A 16,073-nucleotide genomic window follows, 5' to 3' on the forward strand; every position below is an offset into this window, starting at 1 on the left:
CTTTCAGGTGAAGCAGCACTTCACTTGCACCTCCTTCAATTTGGCTTACTGCACTCGCTGCTCCCAATGCAGTCTCCTCAACATGAGAGAGACCAAATGCAGACTGGATGACTACTTTGTGGAACACCTTTGGTCTGCCCACAAGCATGACGCAGACCTTCCTATCACTTGCCATTTCAACACTCCATCTGTCCGTTCTTGATCTGCTGCAATGGTCCAGTGAAGCCCAACGCAAACTGGAGGATTAGTACCTCATCATCCGATTAGGCACTTTACAGCCTTCTGGACTTAACATTGAGTTCAACAACTTCAGACCATGAACACTCTCCTCTATCTTCACCCCTTTTTGCAAAATTCATTTTTATTATTTATCAACTTATTTTATTTATTTTTACTTAATTTATTCGTTGTTTTATCCCCTTTTTTAATCCCTCCTTTTTATCCCATTTTCTATCCTTTTCCCCACCACCGGCCCCTCCCCCCACCCCTCCCCCATAAGGGCCATCTGTTATTTGTTCCATGTTGTTCTTTCAGAGTGTGTTCTGCTATTCACACATTCTGCTTTCTTACCTTTATGCCACTCTCAGCACCTTCTTTAGCCCTTACCACTACCATTAACACTCCCTTTGCCCTTTTCTTCATGACATCCTTGTCACTCTCTTCTTTGCCCCTACTTATCGCTGGCTTTCTATCCAGCTTCACCTGTTCCACCTCCCTTAAACAGTATACATTTCATCACATTTCCACTTCTCTTTGGCTCTGAAGAAGAGTCATACAAACTCGAAACATTAACTCTGTTTCTCTCTCCACAGATGCTGTCAGACCCGTTGAGTTTTTCCAGCATTTTCTGTTTTAGGTTTCCAGCATCCGCAGTATTTTGCTTTTATTTCCCCAAGTCTCTTGGCTATTGGAGTGCATACATGCATGGAAATTATAGACACCTTTATTACTCTTATTAGCTGTGTTCAATTGAAAATGAGAATGGAACATATAAACTTCTGCTCTGTCTTCCCTCTTTCCTGCCAGTTCTCTTTAAAAATTCTTTCTCTTCTCCTATCTTCATTATTTTAACCACTTCTTGCTATATTACACAACCTAAGCACTTGCTTATTCTTATCAAGTGACTTCTAGATCTTGCCATCCAGTTATGAGGTGGGAATCATCTTGATCAAAGCTGCTGAAAACTGGCTTCAAAGAGCGTCTGCATTAAGCCAAGAGGTACTTAGCACTTTGAAGATTTAAATGAGGAGTTAACTTTTGGGTTAGTTGGAAGCAAGCTAGGCAAGTCATCCCATCTGTCGTGCCAACAACCTGATTGTGCCTAAACACAATTAGCAGAAAGGATTGAACAAGTTAGTTACAAGAATCTTGCATATATGTTTAAAATTCTTGTAATTGCACAGTTCATGCAGCTAAATAAATCTGTAGATCAAGAGCAAGCTTTTCAAAGTTTTAATTTGCATGTTTAAGCATTTTATTAAGGGAAGAATGTCTTATGTTGTTTACCAGAGTAAATGTCCTATCAAACCTTAACAGAATCATTAAAAGCTATGAATTACTTATTTTAAAGACATTTCTCCTGTTGATTTGGAGCTCTTCATGGCCATCAGGATCAGCTTAACAACATCAGCAAATAGCTGTAGGCAAAGCTTTGAAGTTGTTTGGCACTGAATTTGCAAGTAAATCATGTTCAATATGGCCAATTCCACCTCATTGAGTACCAGCCTGTTCCCCTTTTTCCAGAAGTCATATTGAGGTGGGTACTTAACCATGATTTTTCAATTCCATGTACTGGTTTCCACGACCAGTTGTTAGAATTGAAAACATATGCTCATTCCCAGTTGAAAGATGAATGCTAATTAGTACAAGTTGGTGATTTCCAGGTAAAAATTGTGAGAGGGCTAATTGTTCAATGTTACACTTTTTAGAAAAAGATATCTGTGAGTCTCAAATTAACAATCATCCAATCATTTTTAATGATTTTCATGAAGTAATTGGCAGCTTCAGTTGTGTTGGACTAAGAAGTGACCAAATGTGCATAGGGGCTCCCATTCCTTTGGATTGCAGGCCCCTGCTGTGCATGGGGTTGCCAGCCCCTCGAGAGTGGCCAGGAGTCTACCGGAATCGGCATCAATCTCCTGGTGACCATTAGAAGTAATCCAGGAGATTTAGGATAGGCAATTGTGCCATGTGAATGGGTATGGATAGAGTGAATGAGTTGGCAGGCAGCCAGGACCTTTGTCCGCTGGACGTTCGCAGAGTGCAGGTTCTATTTCCATAAAGATAGCAGCACCCAGAGTTGGATTAAGGCTTCTGCTCCTGTAGGACATGGGGATTGTTTTGGGTACCTTCGCTGGCTGCAGCGGTCCTCAGCTTGAAATCGGGCGAATGCCTGGTCCTCAGGGAGTGGGGCAACCCTGGACTTCGCTGCTGTCAACCTGGCTAAGAGACCAACAGCAGAAGTCTGGGAGAGGAGCAGGCAAAGGTAGGAGGTCATGTGACATCTCCTGGAATCTGTCCAGCCAGAATTGGCAACCCTAGCTGTGAATGTGCAAAAAAGACATGGAAAAATTCAGGGAGCAAATTATCACTGGCCCACTCTTGCCCGCCTGATAAAGTGCGACCTTGTCATAAGCCTGAGAATAAGCCAGAAGGACCCTCCGGTCACTGTTGCACAGTGAGAAGGAGAAAATAGATCTACATGCAAATTTTTCAGAAAAAAGCTTACCCACCGTTTTGCCTAAAAAATGGGGAGCTTTCTGTTTTATGTAGTAGCCAATGAATTTAGACAAAAACAAAATTAGAAAGCGGTAAAAGTATTTAAAGCAAATCATCCTGGCAGAGGAAGTTGTGCTGAGCATTTCAAAGTTTGAAATGCATGGCTGCTTCTCCAGTAGGTGCAAGCGTTAAGAGTAGAATTGCTGGATAAAATTTTCACCAATAATTGTCAATAACAGTGATTCTGCTATGATCAACATGTAAAGTCATAATTGAGGAAGCATCTTTCAACAAAACTTGCCTGTTTGCAAATGAACGTGAACCAACTCACTCTTTGCTTGGCACTTCATTGTCAGTTTATAACAACAGCTTCTATTTATATAGCTCCTTTAACATAATGAAACGTTCCAAGATGCTTCACCGGAGCATTATAAAATGAAGTATGACACCAAGCAACGTAAGGAGATATTAGATGACCAAAAGCTTGGTCAAAGAGGTTTTAAGGAGTGTCTTAGAGGAGGAAAATGAGGTAACAAAGAAGTGGAGAGGCAGAGAGGTGCGGGGAAGGTATTCCAGAACTTGGGGCTGAGGCAGCTGGAGGCACAACCACCGATGATGGAACAATTAAAATCAGGGATGCAAAAGAGGTCAGAATTAGAGAAGTGCAAATATCTTGATGGGTTGTGGGACTGGAAGGGCTTATAGAGATTGGGAGGAGCGAGGCATGGAGGGATATGAAAGCATGGTGAGAATTTAAAAATCAAGACAGTTGTTTGACCGGTAGCCAATGTATGCAGCTAAGAAATTTGCAGCATGTACCTGCGGTACCCACTTTCCCAGGCAATTTCACCCCCTTTCCATGGCACATATGTGCGACTGTACCTGCCTCTTGAGAATCCAACTACCTTAATAATGCTAAGTAGTGACACAAAAAGACAACATTTTATAAGGTTAAAAGGAGTGATGAGGGGACGCATTTTTTTTTTAACACGGGGAGTTGTTAAGACCTGAAAAGCAATACCTGAAAGGGTGATGGAAGCAGAGTTGATGCTAACTTTCGAAAGGAAAGTGGATAAATACTTCAAAAGGAGAAATGCACAGGACTATGGGGGAAGCACAGACTAATTGGGTAGTTCTTTCAAAGAGCCAGCACAGGGGCGATGGGCAGATTGGCTTCTTTGTGAATTCCCTTCATGTAGAGGACAAGACTCTATGGCATTGTTTTCATTATTTAAAAAGGTGAAGAATAATTTTTTTAGAACCTGGTAAAGTTTGCTTTGAGTGCTACTTTCAGAGCCAATTGAGATTCCTTGTTCCTTGGTTCTTTCTCTAAGAAGTGTTCACTTCAGAGTTTGTGTAATCAGCTGATGTTGCACTGCAGACATGTGCCAGGATTTCTGAGAGGGCTCTTCCCATCTCTCACTGTAAATATGGTGCAAGATTGACAAAAGTCCTTGAGGGAAAATATACACAGCACTGTCTGAGAGGGTGGTGGAAACTAATTCGGTGGTAGTTTTCAAAAGAATGTATGCTTATGAGGGAATAATAATTGCAAGGCTAAAATGAAAGTGCACGGGCATTGGACTAATTGGATAATTCTTAGAAGGAGCCAGTACAGACAATCTTTCCTCATGCAGCATTCTCTTCAGGTCTGGGATCAACTGGTGATCCCAATTGATTGGCATCTGCAAGAAAAAGATTTTCAGGTCTCACCCTAACATGACTGACTGGCTTTCCCGTATTTTCTACTTATTTCTATTTAATATTTCTAATTTTTCTTTATCTCACAGCTTTTTTAAAATATTAAAAATCTGACTAGGGTAGGAATTTGCAGGCAGTGATTCTTTTGGTTCCTCTGAATGGGACATGTGTGAGTCCTACCCGATCCCCTCCACGTCACCAAAAAACATCCAATTGTGGTTTCCATTGTAAACACAGCCTTTTCATTAAATTGATCAAGCTTGAGTAAGATGGCCTATGTAACAAAATACTGGGCCATTTTTCTTCAGATTCTGATAGGGCGATGAATAAATAAATTCAGAGCTTTACTGTAGACTTTTTAAACTAGTGACTAAGTTTGCTTACAAAAAGTGTACATAAGTTTGTAAAATGCTGTTATGTAACTAGCCACAGGAAGTACACAAATAAGCCCTGGGAGACTTGTCTTCTGATCTTTCCTCCCTCTTCTGTGGGAACAGTCTTCTCCTCTCCACTTTTTGGTGTAACAGTTTGTGTTTGGAACTTGCTCTGTAGAGGCATCGCAGCTGAAAATGCTCCACCTACCACTCCTTGGTGCACCATGTACTGGTTGGCTATGTGCCCTGTTTACAACAGCACAAACTGAGTCACTGGCTAAAGAAAGAGTTAGCTGCTCCTGTTGTAAGAACTACTTAGTCAGTTTAAGTGGATCTTTAGATGCAGTTTGCACTTTATAATTCAATTTGGCCACAGTATGTAACTGTTCATTATTCTTTTTGGCTCAGATTGTGTTTTCTGACTTTAGCTACATCTTCAGTGTTTATTAGGCTCAGTGAAAATAAATAACTATAATAGGTTGAGCTTTCCTTAATCTCTGGGTTGAATAGTTAACCCTTTCTGCTGACTACTTGCATATGCAGCTGAATGTCTTTTGAACTGAAAATTGCAGACATAAGTTCCACAAAAGGTTCAGAATTCCTAGAAGAGCCATAGTAACATTCCTCTTCTCTGTACTTAGGTTGGTGAGGCTGTCCTTGCACTTTGATAAGCAGTCTGCCAAGAAAATTTCGGATATGATTTGCATAGCAGATGGAAATAAAGTTAAGTACTGATGTCATAAAACCTTAAGCAAGTTTTTCTGTTTCCTTTTTGACTCTAGGCATTCGTCCTCCTATTATGAATGGCCCCATGCATCCACGCCCCCTGGTGGCACTGCTGGATGGCCGAGACTGCACCGTAGAAATGCCCATTCTAAAAGATGTCGCTACAGTGGCTTTCTGTGATGCACAGTCCACACAGGAGATTCATGAGAAGGTGAGCACAAGAATATTTAAGTTTAAAATCCTTTAATATTTGCTGACAGTATTTTAATATATGTATGTGTGATGCCATTCAAAAATTATAATTTAAATGTAACGTTTCTGTTTTGCTCTACCCATTCAAGATTTTGCTTAAGCATCGAGCGCTGTTGGCATCTCAGGTATTGGTTTGGCAGAGTTACTTGAGCCTGAGCCTGTGAAGATGCACAATTAACTGACACAATTGATCATGTAATTAATTGTACAGCACAGAATGAGGTCATTTGACCTATCATGCCTGTACCTGTTGCTGAATCATCTTTCGGTTTGAGACCATGTATTTTTATATTAATAATTCAGTTCCTTAGTAATTGAGCTCAGTAACGCCATCAGGCAAATCCACCTGATTATAACAACATGCGCAGTTGAAGTACTAAAAGCTTTAAAAAAAAAGTAATGCTAATTATAATTGTTTATAGCATTTAATTTCTTTATTTTGAAAGTTTGGGTGCTCCAACTCCACCTTTAATGGCTTTTTAATACAATGTACTTGTGGTTTGGATAAGAGCTGTTTGGAATTAAATCAATAACGTTTTGTTAAATGAAATGTAAAAAAAAAAATGACTGCAGTAATTCAAAGCTCAGTCCCCATTGGCTAAGTTTCTAGTATAAGTGCAAGAATTAATATTGCTTGAAGAAAATCCCAGCTTTACAAATCATGGAGAATAAAATCTGAAATGAGGCAATTTGAAAAGACACACAAGTGGCTGTCAGCAGGAAAGCCTGTTCATTTTGATGAAATATTTAACTTACCCAAAGAGTTTTGCCAAATTTGTTGGTTCCTTGTTGCAATTTTGTGAGCCAAATGCAGCCCTGTGGCTCATGCATGAAGCAGCATTCTGTACCTCGGAGATGTAGGATGGGGACATGCACCTACGGGTCCCCACACGTGCAGTAGGTCTAGAGGCATTAATTCAAATTAATGGTTTAAGCAAATTATTAACTAGATTCTAAAAGGGGGAATACAGATTTATTTTTAAGGTCATGGATGGGAAGCTGAGACTTGTTGTTAAAACACTCATTCGCGGGATGTGGGTGTCGCTGGCCCAGCCAGCATTTCTTGCCATTCTCTAATTGCCCTTGAGAAGGTGGCCATGAGCCGCCTCCTGGAACCGCAGCAGTCCATGTGATGTAGGTACACCCACAGTGCTACAATGTTAGTCTAGTATGGTGTGTTGCCTCCCCGGTGCCCGGGTAAAGGACATCACAGAGAGGGTGCAGTAGGAAGGGGTGAGCCAGAAATTGTGGTACATGAAGGTGCCAACAACATAGAGAGAGACATGTATTGCTGTCAGATTTCAAGAGCTAGGGAGAAAGTTAAAAGCAGGACCTTATGTGAAGGTAGGGGAACCAATGTCAGGGTTCCAGATATGGTGAAACAAAAACCGATGTATGATGCATGTCAGGTGAATTCTTCAAGCAAGAGTCAGGCCAAATGCAGTAGGTTGAAAGAAGTGAAGAGGGAAATAAGACTGGCAAAGAGAGAATAGAATGGCAGATAACATAAATGGGAACATAAATTCACAATCTATATCAATGATTTGGATGTTGGGATCAAATGTACTAATTCCAAGTTTATTGATGACACAAAACTAGGTGGGAATGTGAGTTGTGAGGAGGATGCAAAGAGGCTTCAAGTGGACTTAAACAGGCTAAGTGAGTGGGCAGGAACATGGCAGATGGAATGTAATGTGAAACAATATGAAGTTATCCACTTTGGGAGGTAAAACAGAAATGCAGAATATTTTTTAAAATGGCGAGAGATTATGGAAGTGTTGATGTCCAAAGGGACCTGGGTGTCCTTGTTTGTGAGCCACTAAAAGCTAGCATGCAGGTGGAGCAAGCAATTAGGAAGGCAAATGGTATGTTGGCCTTTATTGCAAGAGGATTTGAGTGCAGGAGTGGCAAAATCTTGCTTCAGTTGTGTAGAACCTTGATTAGACCGCACCTGACGTACTGTGTGCAGTTTTGGTCTCCTTACCTAAGGAAGGATATACTTGACTTAGAGTGCAGCAAAGTTTCACCAGACTGATTTCTAGGATAGCGGGATTGTCCTATGAGAAGAGTCATGGATCCAATTTGCCAAATTGCCTTGGATCCCACGGGCCTTCGTTATCAGTCTATATTACAGGACCTTATCAAAAGCCTTGCTGAAGTCCAAGTAGACCATGTCAAATGCATTGCCATCATCTACACACCTGGTCACCTCTTTGAAAAATTCAGTCAAATTGGTCAGAAATGACCTCCCCTTAACAAAACCATGCTGACTGTTCTTGATTAATCCCTGCCTCTCCAAGTGTAGATTCATTCTGTCCCTCAGAATTGCTTCCAATAGTTTCCCCACCACTGAAGTTAGACTGACTGGCCTGTAGTTCCCTGGTTTATCCCTTCCTCCCTTCTTGAATAATGGTACCACATTGGCTGTCCTCCAGTCCTCTGGCACCTCTCCTGTAGCCAGAGAGGTATTGAAAATTATTGCCAGCGCCCCTGCCATCTCCTCCCTTGCCTCACTCAACAGCCTTGAATACGCTTCATCCAGGCCTGAAGATTTATCTGCTTTTAAGCCTGTCAGACCACTAAGAATCTCCTCCCTTTCTATGCTAATTTCTTTAATTATATCACAGTCCTTCTGCCTGACTTCCATACCCATGTCACCCCTCTCACTTGTGAACACGACAAAGTATTCGTTTAGATCCCTACCTAGATCTTCCGGCTCCACACACAAATTACCACTATGGTCTTTAATAGGCCCTACTCTTTCCCTAGTTATCCTCTTACTCTTAATGTACTTGCAAAATAACTTTGGATTTTCCTTTATTTTACCTGCCAAGTTTAAGCCTCGCTTTTTCTCTTTATCCAATCCTGTATATCCCATGACATCCAGGGTTCCCTGGATTTGTTGGTCCCACCCTTTATCTTTACTGGAATATGTTGGCCCTGTACACTCCCTATTTCCTTCTTGAATGAGTCCCACTACCCTGCCTTGCTAGGGAAGACCCTATACCCTGGGATATTGAGCTGCCAATCCTGCCCCTCTCTCAACCATGTCTCTGTGACAGCAATGACATCATACTTCCATGTGTTAATTTGTGCCTTCAACTCATCCGCCTTATTCGTCAGATTCCTTGCATTAAAATAACTACCATCCAACCTTGTTAAAATCCCTTGTGCCTTAACTGGTCTATAATTTCTATGCTTTCCAGACTCACTTGCTCTCTCTTCTAATTTTGGCTGTGCATCTCCCCCTGCTAAACCTTCTCTCAGGATCCCACCCCCCTGCCAAGTTCAGTTTAAACCCTCCCCAACAGCACTAGCAAACCTTCCTGCAAGGATGTTGGTCCCATTCCAGTTCAGGTGCAACCATCCATCTTGTACAGGTCCCACCACCCCCAGAAATGGTCCCAATGTCCAAGAAATCTAAAGCCCTCCCTCCTGCATCTTCACTCCAGCCCCGTGTTCATCTGGACTAACCTTGTACTTCTATACTCACGAGTGCGTGGCACCGAAGTAATCCAGAGATTATTACCTTTGAGGTCCTGTTTTTTTAATCTGCTTCCTAGCTCCCTAAATTCTGCTTGCAGGACCTCATCCCTCTTTCTACCTGTGTCATTGGTACCAATATGTTCCACGACCCCTGTCTGTTTGCCCTTCCCCTTTAAAATTTTTACAGGGTTCGACAGGGTAGATGCAGGAAGTATGTTTCCCCTGGCTGGGGGAGGAGGGGTAGCCTAGATCCATGGGGGACAGTCTCAGAATAAAGGGTAGGCCATTTAGGACTGAGGTGAAAAGGAATTCCTTCACCCAGAGAGTGGTAAATCTTTGGAATTCTCTACCTCAGGTGACTGTGGAGGCTCAGTCATTGAGTACGTTCATGACAGAGATCGATAGATTTCTAGTAAGTAAAGAAATCAAGGGATATGGGGACAGTGCAGGAAAATGGCATTGAGTTAGAAAGATCAGCCATGATCTCATTGAATGGCAGAGCAGGTTCAAGGGGCTGAATGGTCTACTCTTGCTCCTATTTTCTACGTTCCTATGAACCCAAAAATCTTATATTGAAATGTGAATAGTCTTGGGGCAATATTAGGACCAAGAGTGTGATATATGATTAGAGGTGCAGGGCAAGGCTACAATACTTAATCAGCACTCTATATTGTTGTTAATAAGGAAGGTGATGCTGACAGAATATCAGTAGAAGTGGAGATGGTAGAGCTAATAGATGGGGTGACAATTGAGAGGCAGGAGATACTGGAAAGGCTGGCTAAGCTTAGAGTGAATAAGTCACCTGGTCCAGATGACTTGCATCCCAGGCTGCTAAAGAAAGTGATGGTGGAAATAGCAGAAGGGCTTGCCATAATCTTTTAATCTTCCCTAGATATGGGAGAGGTGCCAGAGGATTAGAGATCAGGCAAATATGACATCTTGATTCAAGCCAGACTGTATTCACATCCCTTGTAACTACAGGCCCAGTCTGCTTAACATCAGTGGTGGTTAAGGTTTTAGAAAAAAATAATCAAGGAAAAAATCAACAGTCAGTTGGAGATGTTTAAGTTAACCAAGGAAATCCCACACGGATTGGTAAAATGAAGATCGTACTTGACTAATCTAATTGAATTTTTTTGATGAGGTAACAGGGAAAGTTTATTATTCTTTCATGACATGTAGGCATCACTGACTAGGCCAGCATTTATTGCCCATCCATAGTTGCCCTTTAGAAAGTCGCAATGAGCTGCCTTCTTGAACTGCTGCAGTCCATGTGCTGTAGGAACAATCAGCGCTGTTAGGAAGGGAGTTCCAGGATTTTGACATAGCCACAGTGAAGGAATGCCAAGCAGGATGGTGTGTGACTTGGAGGGGAACTTGCAGGTGGTGGTGTTCCCATACATCTGCTGCCTTTGTCCTTCAAAGCGGTGGGTTTAGAAGGTGCTGTCTGAGGAACATTGATTCTGTAGTGCATCTTGTAGATGGTACACACTGCTGCCGCTGTATTTTGGTGGTGAAGGGAGTGAATGTTGAAGGTGGTGGTTGGAATGTCAAGCAAGTGGGTTGTTTGTCCTGGATGGTGTTCAGCTTGAGCGTTGTTGGAGCTGCACCCATCCAGGCAGTGGAGAATATTTCATCACACTCCTGAATTGTGCCTTGTAGTTGGTGGACAGGCTTTGGGGAGTCAGGAGGTGAATTACACATCACATGATTCTGAGCCTCTGACCTGCTCTTGTAGCTGCATTATTTATATGGCTAGTTCAGTTCAATTTCTGGTGAATGTAACCCCCAGGATGTTGATTGTAGGGGAATTCAGTGATGGTCATGCCATTGAACATCAAGGGGAGATGGTTGGATTGCAGTTCTCCCCTCGATTTCTTTTGATTCAGGTTTTGCTAGGGCTTCTTGATGCCACACTTGGTGAAATGCTGCCTTGATGTCAAGTGCAATCACTAGGGAGTTCAGCCCTTTTGTCCATGCTTGGTCCAAGGCTGAATGAGGTCAGGAACTGAGTGGCCTTGGCAGAACTCAAACTGAGCATCAGTGAGCAGGTTACTTCTGAGTAAGTGCTGCTTGATAGCACTATGGACGACCCCTTCCGTTATTTCAGAATCACAGGATTGTTACGGTGCAGAAGGAGGCCATCCTGCCCATCGTGTCTGCACCGATTCTCTGAGCATCTTAACTTCGTGCCAATCTCCTGCCTTTTCCCCGTAACCCTGCACGTTGTTTCTATTTAAATAATCATCCAATGCCCTCTTGAATGCCTCAGTTGAACCTGCCTCCACCACACTTCCAGGCAGTGCATTCCAAATTTAACTACTCCCTGCGTGAAAAAGTTTTTTCTCACCTCGCATTTGCTTCTTTTGCAAAACACTCTAAAACTGTGCCCTCTGGTTTTCAATGCATTTACGAGCAGGAACAGTTTCTCCCTATCTACTCTGTCCAGACCCCTCATGATTTTGAAAACTTCTATCAAGTCTCCTCTTAGCCTAAGATAAAAGCAAAAAACTGCGGATGCTGGAAATCCAAAACAAAAACACCTGGAAAAACTCAGCAGGTCTGGCAGCATCAGCGGAGAGGAACACAGTTAACGTTTCGAGTCCGAATGACCCTTCAACAGAACAACTCCTCTTAGCCTTCTCCTCTCCAAGGAAAACAGTCCCAACTTCTTCAATCTTTCCTCATAATTGAAACGTCTCATCCCTGGAACCATTCTCGTAAACCTCTTCTGCATTCTCCCCGATGCATTCACATCCTTCCTATAGTGTGGCCCCCAAAACTGTACAGCTGAGGTATAACTGGTGTCTTATATAAGCTCGTCAAAACCTCCCTGCTGTTGTATCTGTTAATGAATCCCAGAATACTTTATGCTTTAGAAACAGCTCTTTCTACCTGTCCTGCCACCATTAATGACTTTTGTACATATGCACCCAGGTGTCTCTGCTCCTGCATACCCTTTAGAATAGTATCATTTATTTTATACTGCTTCTCCATGTTCTTTGTACCAAAGTGTATCACCTTACACTTCTCCGCATTGAGCTTCATCTGCCACCTATTTGCCCACTCTGCCAATGTGTCAATGTCCTTTTTGAAGTTCTACACTGTCCTCCTCACAGAAGCAAGGGTCCCAATACCGACCTCTGGGGAACTCCACTACAAATCTTCCAGCCTGAAAAATACCCATTAATCATTACTCTGTTTCCTATCCCTCAGCCACTTTTGTATCCATGTTGCTACTGCTCCTTTTATTCCATGACCTATAACTTTGCTCACAAGTCTGTTGTGTGGCTCTGTATTGAACACCTTTAGGAAGTCCATATACACCACATTAATGGCCTTGCCCTCATCAACTATCTTCAAAAAACTCCAAATTAGTTGGACACGTTTTTCCTTTAACAAATGCATGCTGACTCTTCCAAATCAATCCCCAGTTTTCCATATGACTATTAATTCGATCTTGAATAATTGTTTCTATATGTTTTCCCACCTCCGAAGTTAAACTGACTGGTCTGTAATTGCAGGGCAGATCTTTACAATCTTTTTGGGACAAGGGCGTAATGTTTGCAATTATCCAGTCCTCCGGCACCTCCCCTGAATCCAGGGAACATTGAAAGAGTATTGCCAGTGCCTCTGCGATTTCCACCCTCACTTTCTTCAATATTCTTGCATGTATCTCATCCGGTCTCGGTACCTTATCAACTTTAAGTACCGACAGCTTATCGAATACCTCTTCCTTGTCAATTTGAAACCCTCCTAGCAACTGACTTTCCTCGTCTGTCACCATGGCCTGGGCAGCATCTGCCTCGTAGTATTCATGCCTCTTGCCTCCATGTGTAAATCTCCTTTTTGGTCCCTAATCAGCCTTACTCCTCCTTTTACCACGCTTTACTATTAATGTGCTTATAGAATACTTTGGGATTTCCTTTTATGTTAGCTGCCAGTCTTTGATAATCCCTCTTTGCTACTCGTATTTGCTTTTTCCACATCTCTTCCGAACCTTCTGTATTCAGCTTGTTTCTCAATTGTATTTCCTACCTGACACCTGTCATAAGCACACTTTTTCTTCTTTAGCTTAATTTCCATCTCCTTTGTCATCTAGGGAGCTCTGGATTTGTTTGCCCTACCCTTCCCTTTCGAGGGAACCTACCTTGACAGTGCCTGAACTACATCTTCTTTGAAGGTAGTCCATTGCTCAGCTACTGTTTTTCCTGCCAACCTTTGGCTACAGTCTGTCCGGCCCAGCTCCGCTATTGCCCCATTGAAGTCCGCCCTCTGCCAATTGGTTATTCTTACTCCGGATTGACCAATGTCACTTTCCACCGTCATCCTAAACCTTAAGATACAATGATCACGGTCCCCCAAATGTTCATCCACTGTCACTTGATCTACTTGGCCCACCTCATTCCCAAGAACCAAGTTTAGCAGAGCCGCCTTTCTTGCTGGACAGGGCACATACTGCTGTAGAAAATTCCCCTAAACACAATCTAGGAATGCTTGTCCCTCACTGCCCCTTACACTATCCCAGTCAATATATGGGTAATTAAAGTCCCCCATTATAACTACTCCACGATGTTTACACCTCTCTATAATTTCCTTGCAGATCTGTTCCTCTATATCCTTCCCATTAGCTGGTGATCTATATATTATACCGAGCAATGTAATTGCACCCTTCTTATTCCTTATAGCTCTAGACAAATCGCTTTTACCCTTGAATCCTCTGACACATCCTCTTTCTCCAGTACTGCAATACTCCCCTTAACCAAAAACACCCCCCCGCCCCCCTCCTATCTTTTCTGAACTTGAAACCAAGAATATTTAACAGCCAGATCTGCCCTTCCTCAAGCCAGGTCTCCGTTATCACCACAACATCTTAATCCCATAAGGCAATCTGTGCCTGTCACTCCTCAATTTTATTAACTATACTCCGTGCATTCACATACGTGCTGTGTAACCCTGATTTAGACTTCATTACTTGCTCCCTTACTCCGACTCTATCAACTAACAGATTTTAGTGCTATCTGCCTCTCCCAACATTCCGTGCTCCCTGGTATTACTTTCTAATATTCTCTCCTGGTTCCCACACACCTGCTGAGTTAGTTTAAACCGTCCCCAACAGCACTGGCAAAAAGACCCGCAAGGAACTCAGTCCCAGCTCTGTTCACATGCAACCCATCCGGCTTCTACAGGTGCCACTCCCCCAGAGCCAGTTCCAGTGTCCCAGGACATCCTTGACCCTAGCACCAGGGAGGCAACCCACCATCCTGGAGTCACATTGACGGCCACAGAAATGCCTGTCAGCTCCCCTAACTAAAGACTTTAATGACGATCGCAAGTCGACTGATGGGGCGGTAATTGGCCGGGTTGGATTTGTCCTGTTTTTTCTGTACAGGGCATACCTGGGCAGTTTTCCAGATTGCTGGGTAGATGTCAGTGTTTTAGTTGTACTGGAACAGCTTGGCTGGGGGCGCCACTAGTTCTGTAGTACAAGTCATCAGTACTATTGCAGAAATGTTGTCAGGGCCCATAGCCTTGAAGTTGTTCCCTCCCCTCCACCCAGAGTGCATTCTGTGCTCTTGCCACCTTCATTGCTTCATCCATGACGTTCAACATGGAGGAGTACTGATTCATCAGCGGAGGGGAGGGGAGTGGTGGGCTAGGTCGATGGTAACCAGCTTTTGGTTTCCTTTCCCAATTTTGAATTGATGCCATGAAACTTCATGAGGTCCAGAGTCAGTGTTGAGGACTCACAGGCTACTTCCTCCCTACTGTATATCACTGAGCTTCCACCTCTAGTGGGACAGTCCTGTTGGTGGGACAGGATATACCCAAGGATGGCGGTGATGGTGTCTGGGACGTTGAAGGTTGATGAAGGGAATGCAGCGGATGTTGTCTTTATGATAGTTTAGAAATCATTTGACAAAGTACCACATAAAAGGCTGATTAAGAAAATTGAGGTTCATGGAATAGAAAGGACCGTGTCAGCATCGGTAAAAAGATTGACTTAAGGACAGGAAACAGCAAGTCATAGTAAATGGTTACTTTTCAGACTGAAGGATGGTGAGCAGTGGTGCTCCCCAGGTTTCAGTGCTGGAACCATTGTTTTTTGTTATCTATAAATGACTTGGATGTTTGAATACAGAGTAAAATTTCAAAACTTGCCAGTGTTACCAAAACTGGAGGTACGGCAAACAGTGAGGCTGATTGAATTTAATAGACAAGTGTGAGGTATGCATTTTGACAGAAGGAATGGGGAGGGGCAATATTGATTTCATTGGCTGATGACAACCCTGCGGCTGCCGTTTCCAAGAGCCCCGACGAAATTACATGCCAGCTTTCTGTAGAGCAGTCCGGTCAGTCCCATTCCGCGCTCCATCCCTGTAGCCCTCAAGCGCCCGTACAATTTCCTTGTGAAATCACTCTTCATCTCCGCTTCCAGTTTGCTGCCTGCTGCCAGAGTTATCAGGATTTTGAAGATAAAGAACCGCCCTGCAAAAGCTACTGTCAAATAAGATGATGGGTAGCTCTTAAGTCCCAGCAGCACCCAGCAAGGGCAGTGGCCACAGCTAGGACTGCAACAGGCCCAAAAGAGCAGCATCCATTCCTGGAGGCCCCAGGGAGAGAGGAGTGTGGCAGGCTCACTGAGGCCGGTCAGGCAGGCCCTGAAAGCAGTTGGGAGATCAATGTGGAGAGCAGGGAGGCTGTCATAGCAGGGACATGCTTGCTGCTCAGGGGGCCGTCAGTAGAGCACAGAGTGCCTGATCAGGTGGGTCCTCCTTACCACGAGTCCGCAGTCAGACTGTCAGTATATACCAG

At 43.2% G+C, this 16,073-nt stretch overlaps 1 protein-coding gene across 14 annotated transcripts in view; it reads left to right on the forward strand.

The window, feature by feature from the left end:
* The window catches only part of ctbp1 (C-terminal binding protein 1), a 335,683-nt gene that overhangs the window by 261,698 nt on the left and 57,912 nt on the right, over positions 1–16,073 (forward strand). For 13 of the 14 annotated variants that reach the window (XR_005942661.1, XM_041184852.1, XM_041184867.1 and 10 more), the window contains one exon: positions 5,576–5,730. Coding sequence is in view for 12 of the 14 variants with exons in the window: in XM_041184852.1 (XP_041040786.1) it covers positions 5,576–5,730 (155 nt within the window). In the remaining 2 variants the exon portion in view is untranslated. Of the gene's footprint in view, positions 1–5,575; positions 5,731–16,073 lie in introns of those variants that run through there. The other variant, XM_041184915.1, reaches the window with a different exon arrangement.

Source organism: Carcharodon carcharias, chromosome 1, assembly GCF_017639515.1.
Source record: "Carcharodon carcharias isolate sCarCar2 chromosome 1, sCarCar2.pri, whole genome shotgun sequence".
NCBI lineage: Eukaryota > Metazoa > Chordata > Chondrichthyes > Lamniformes > Lamnidae > Carcharodon > Carcharodon carcharias.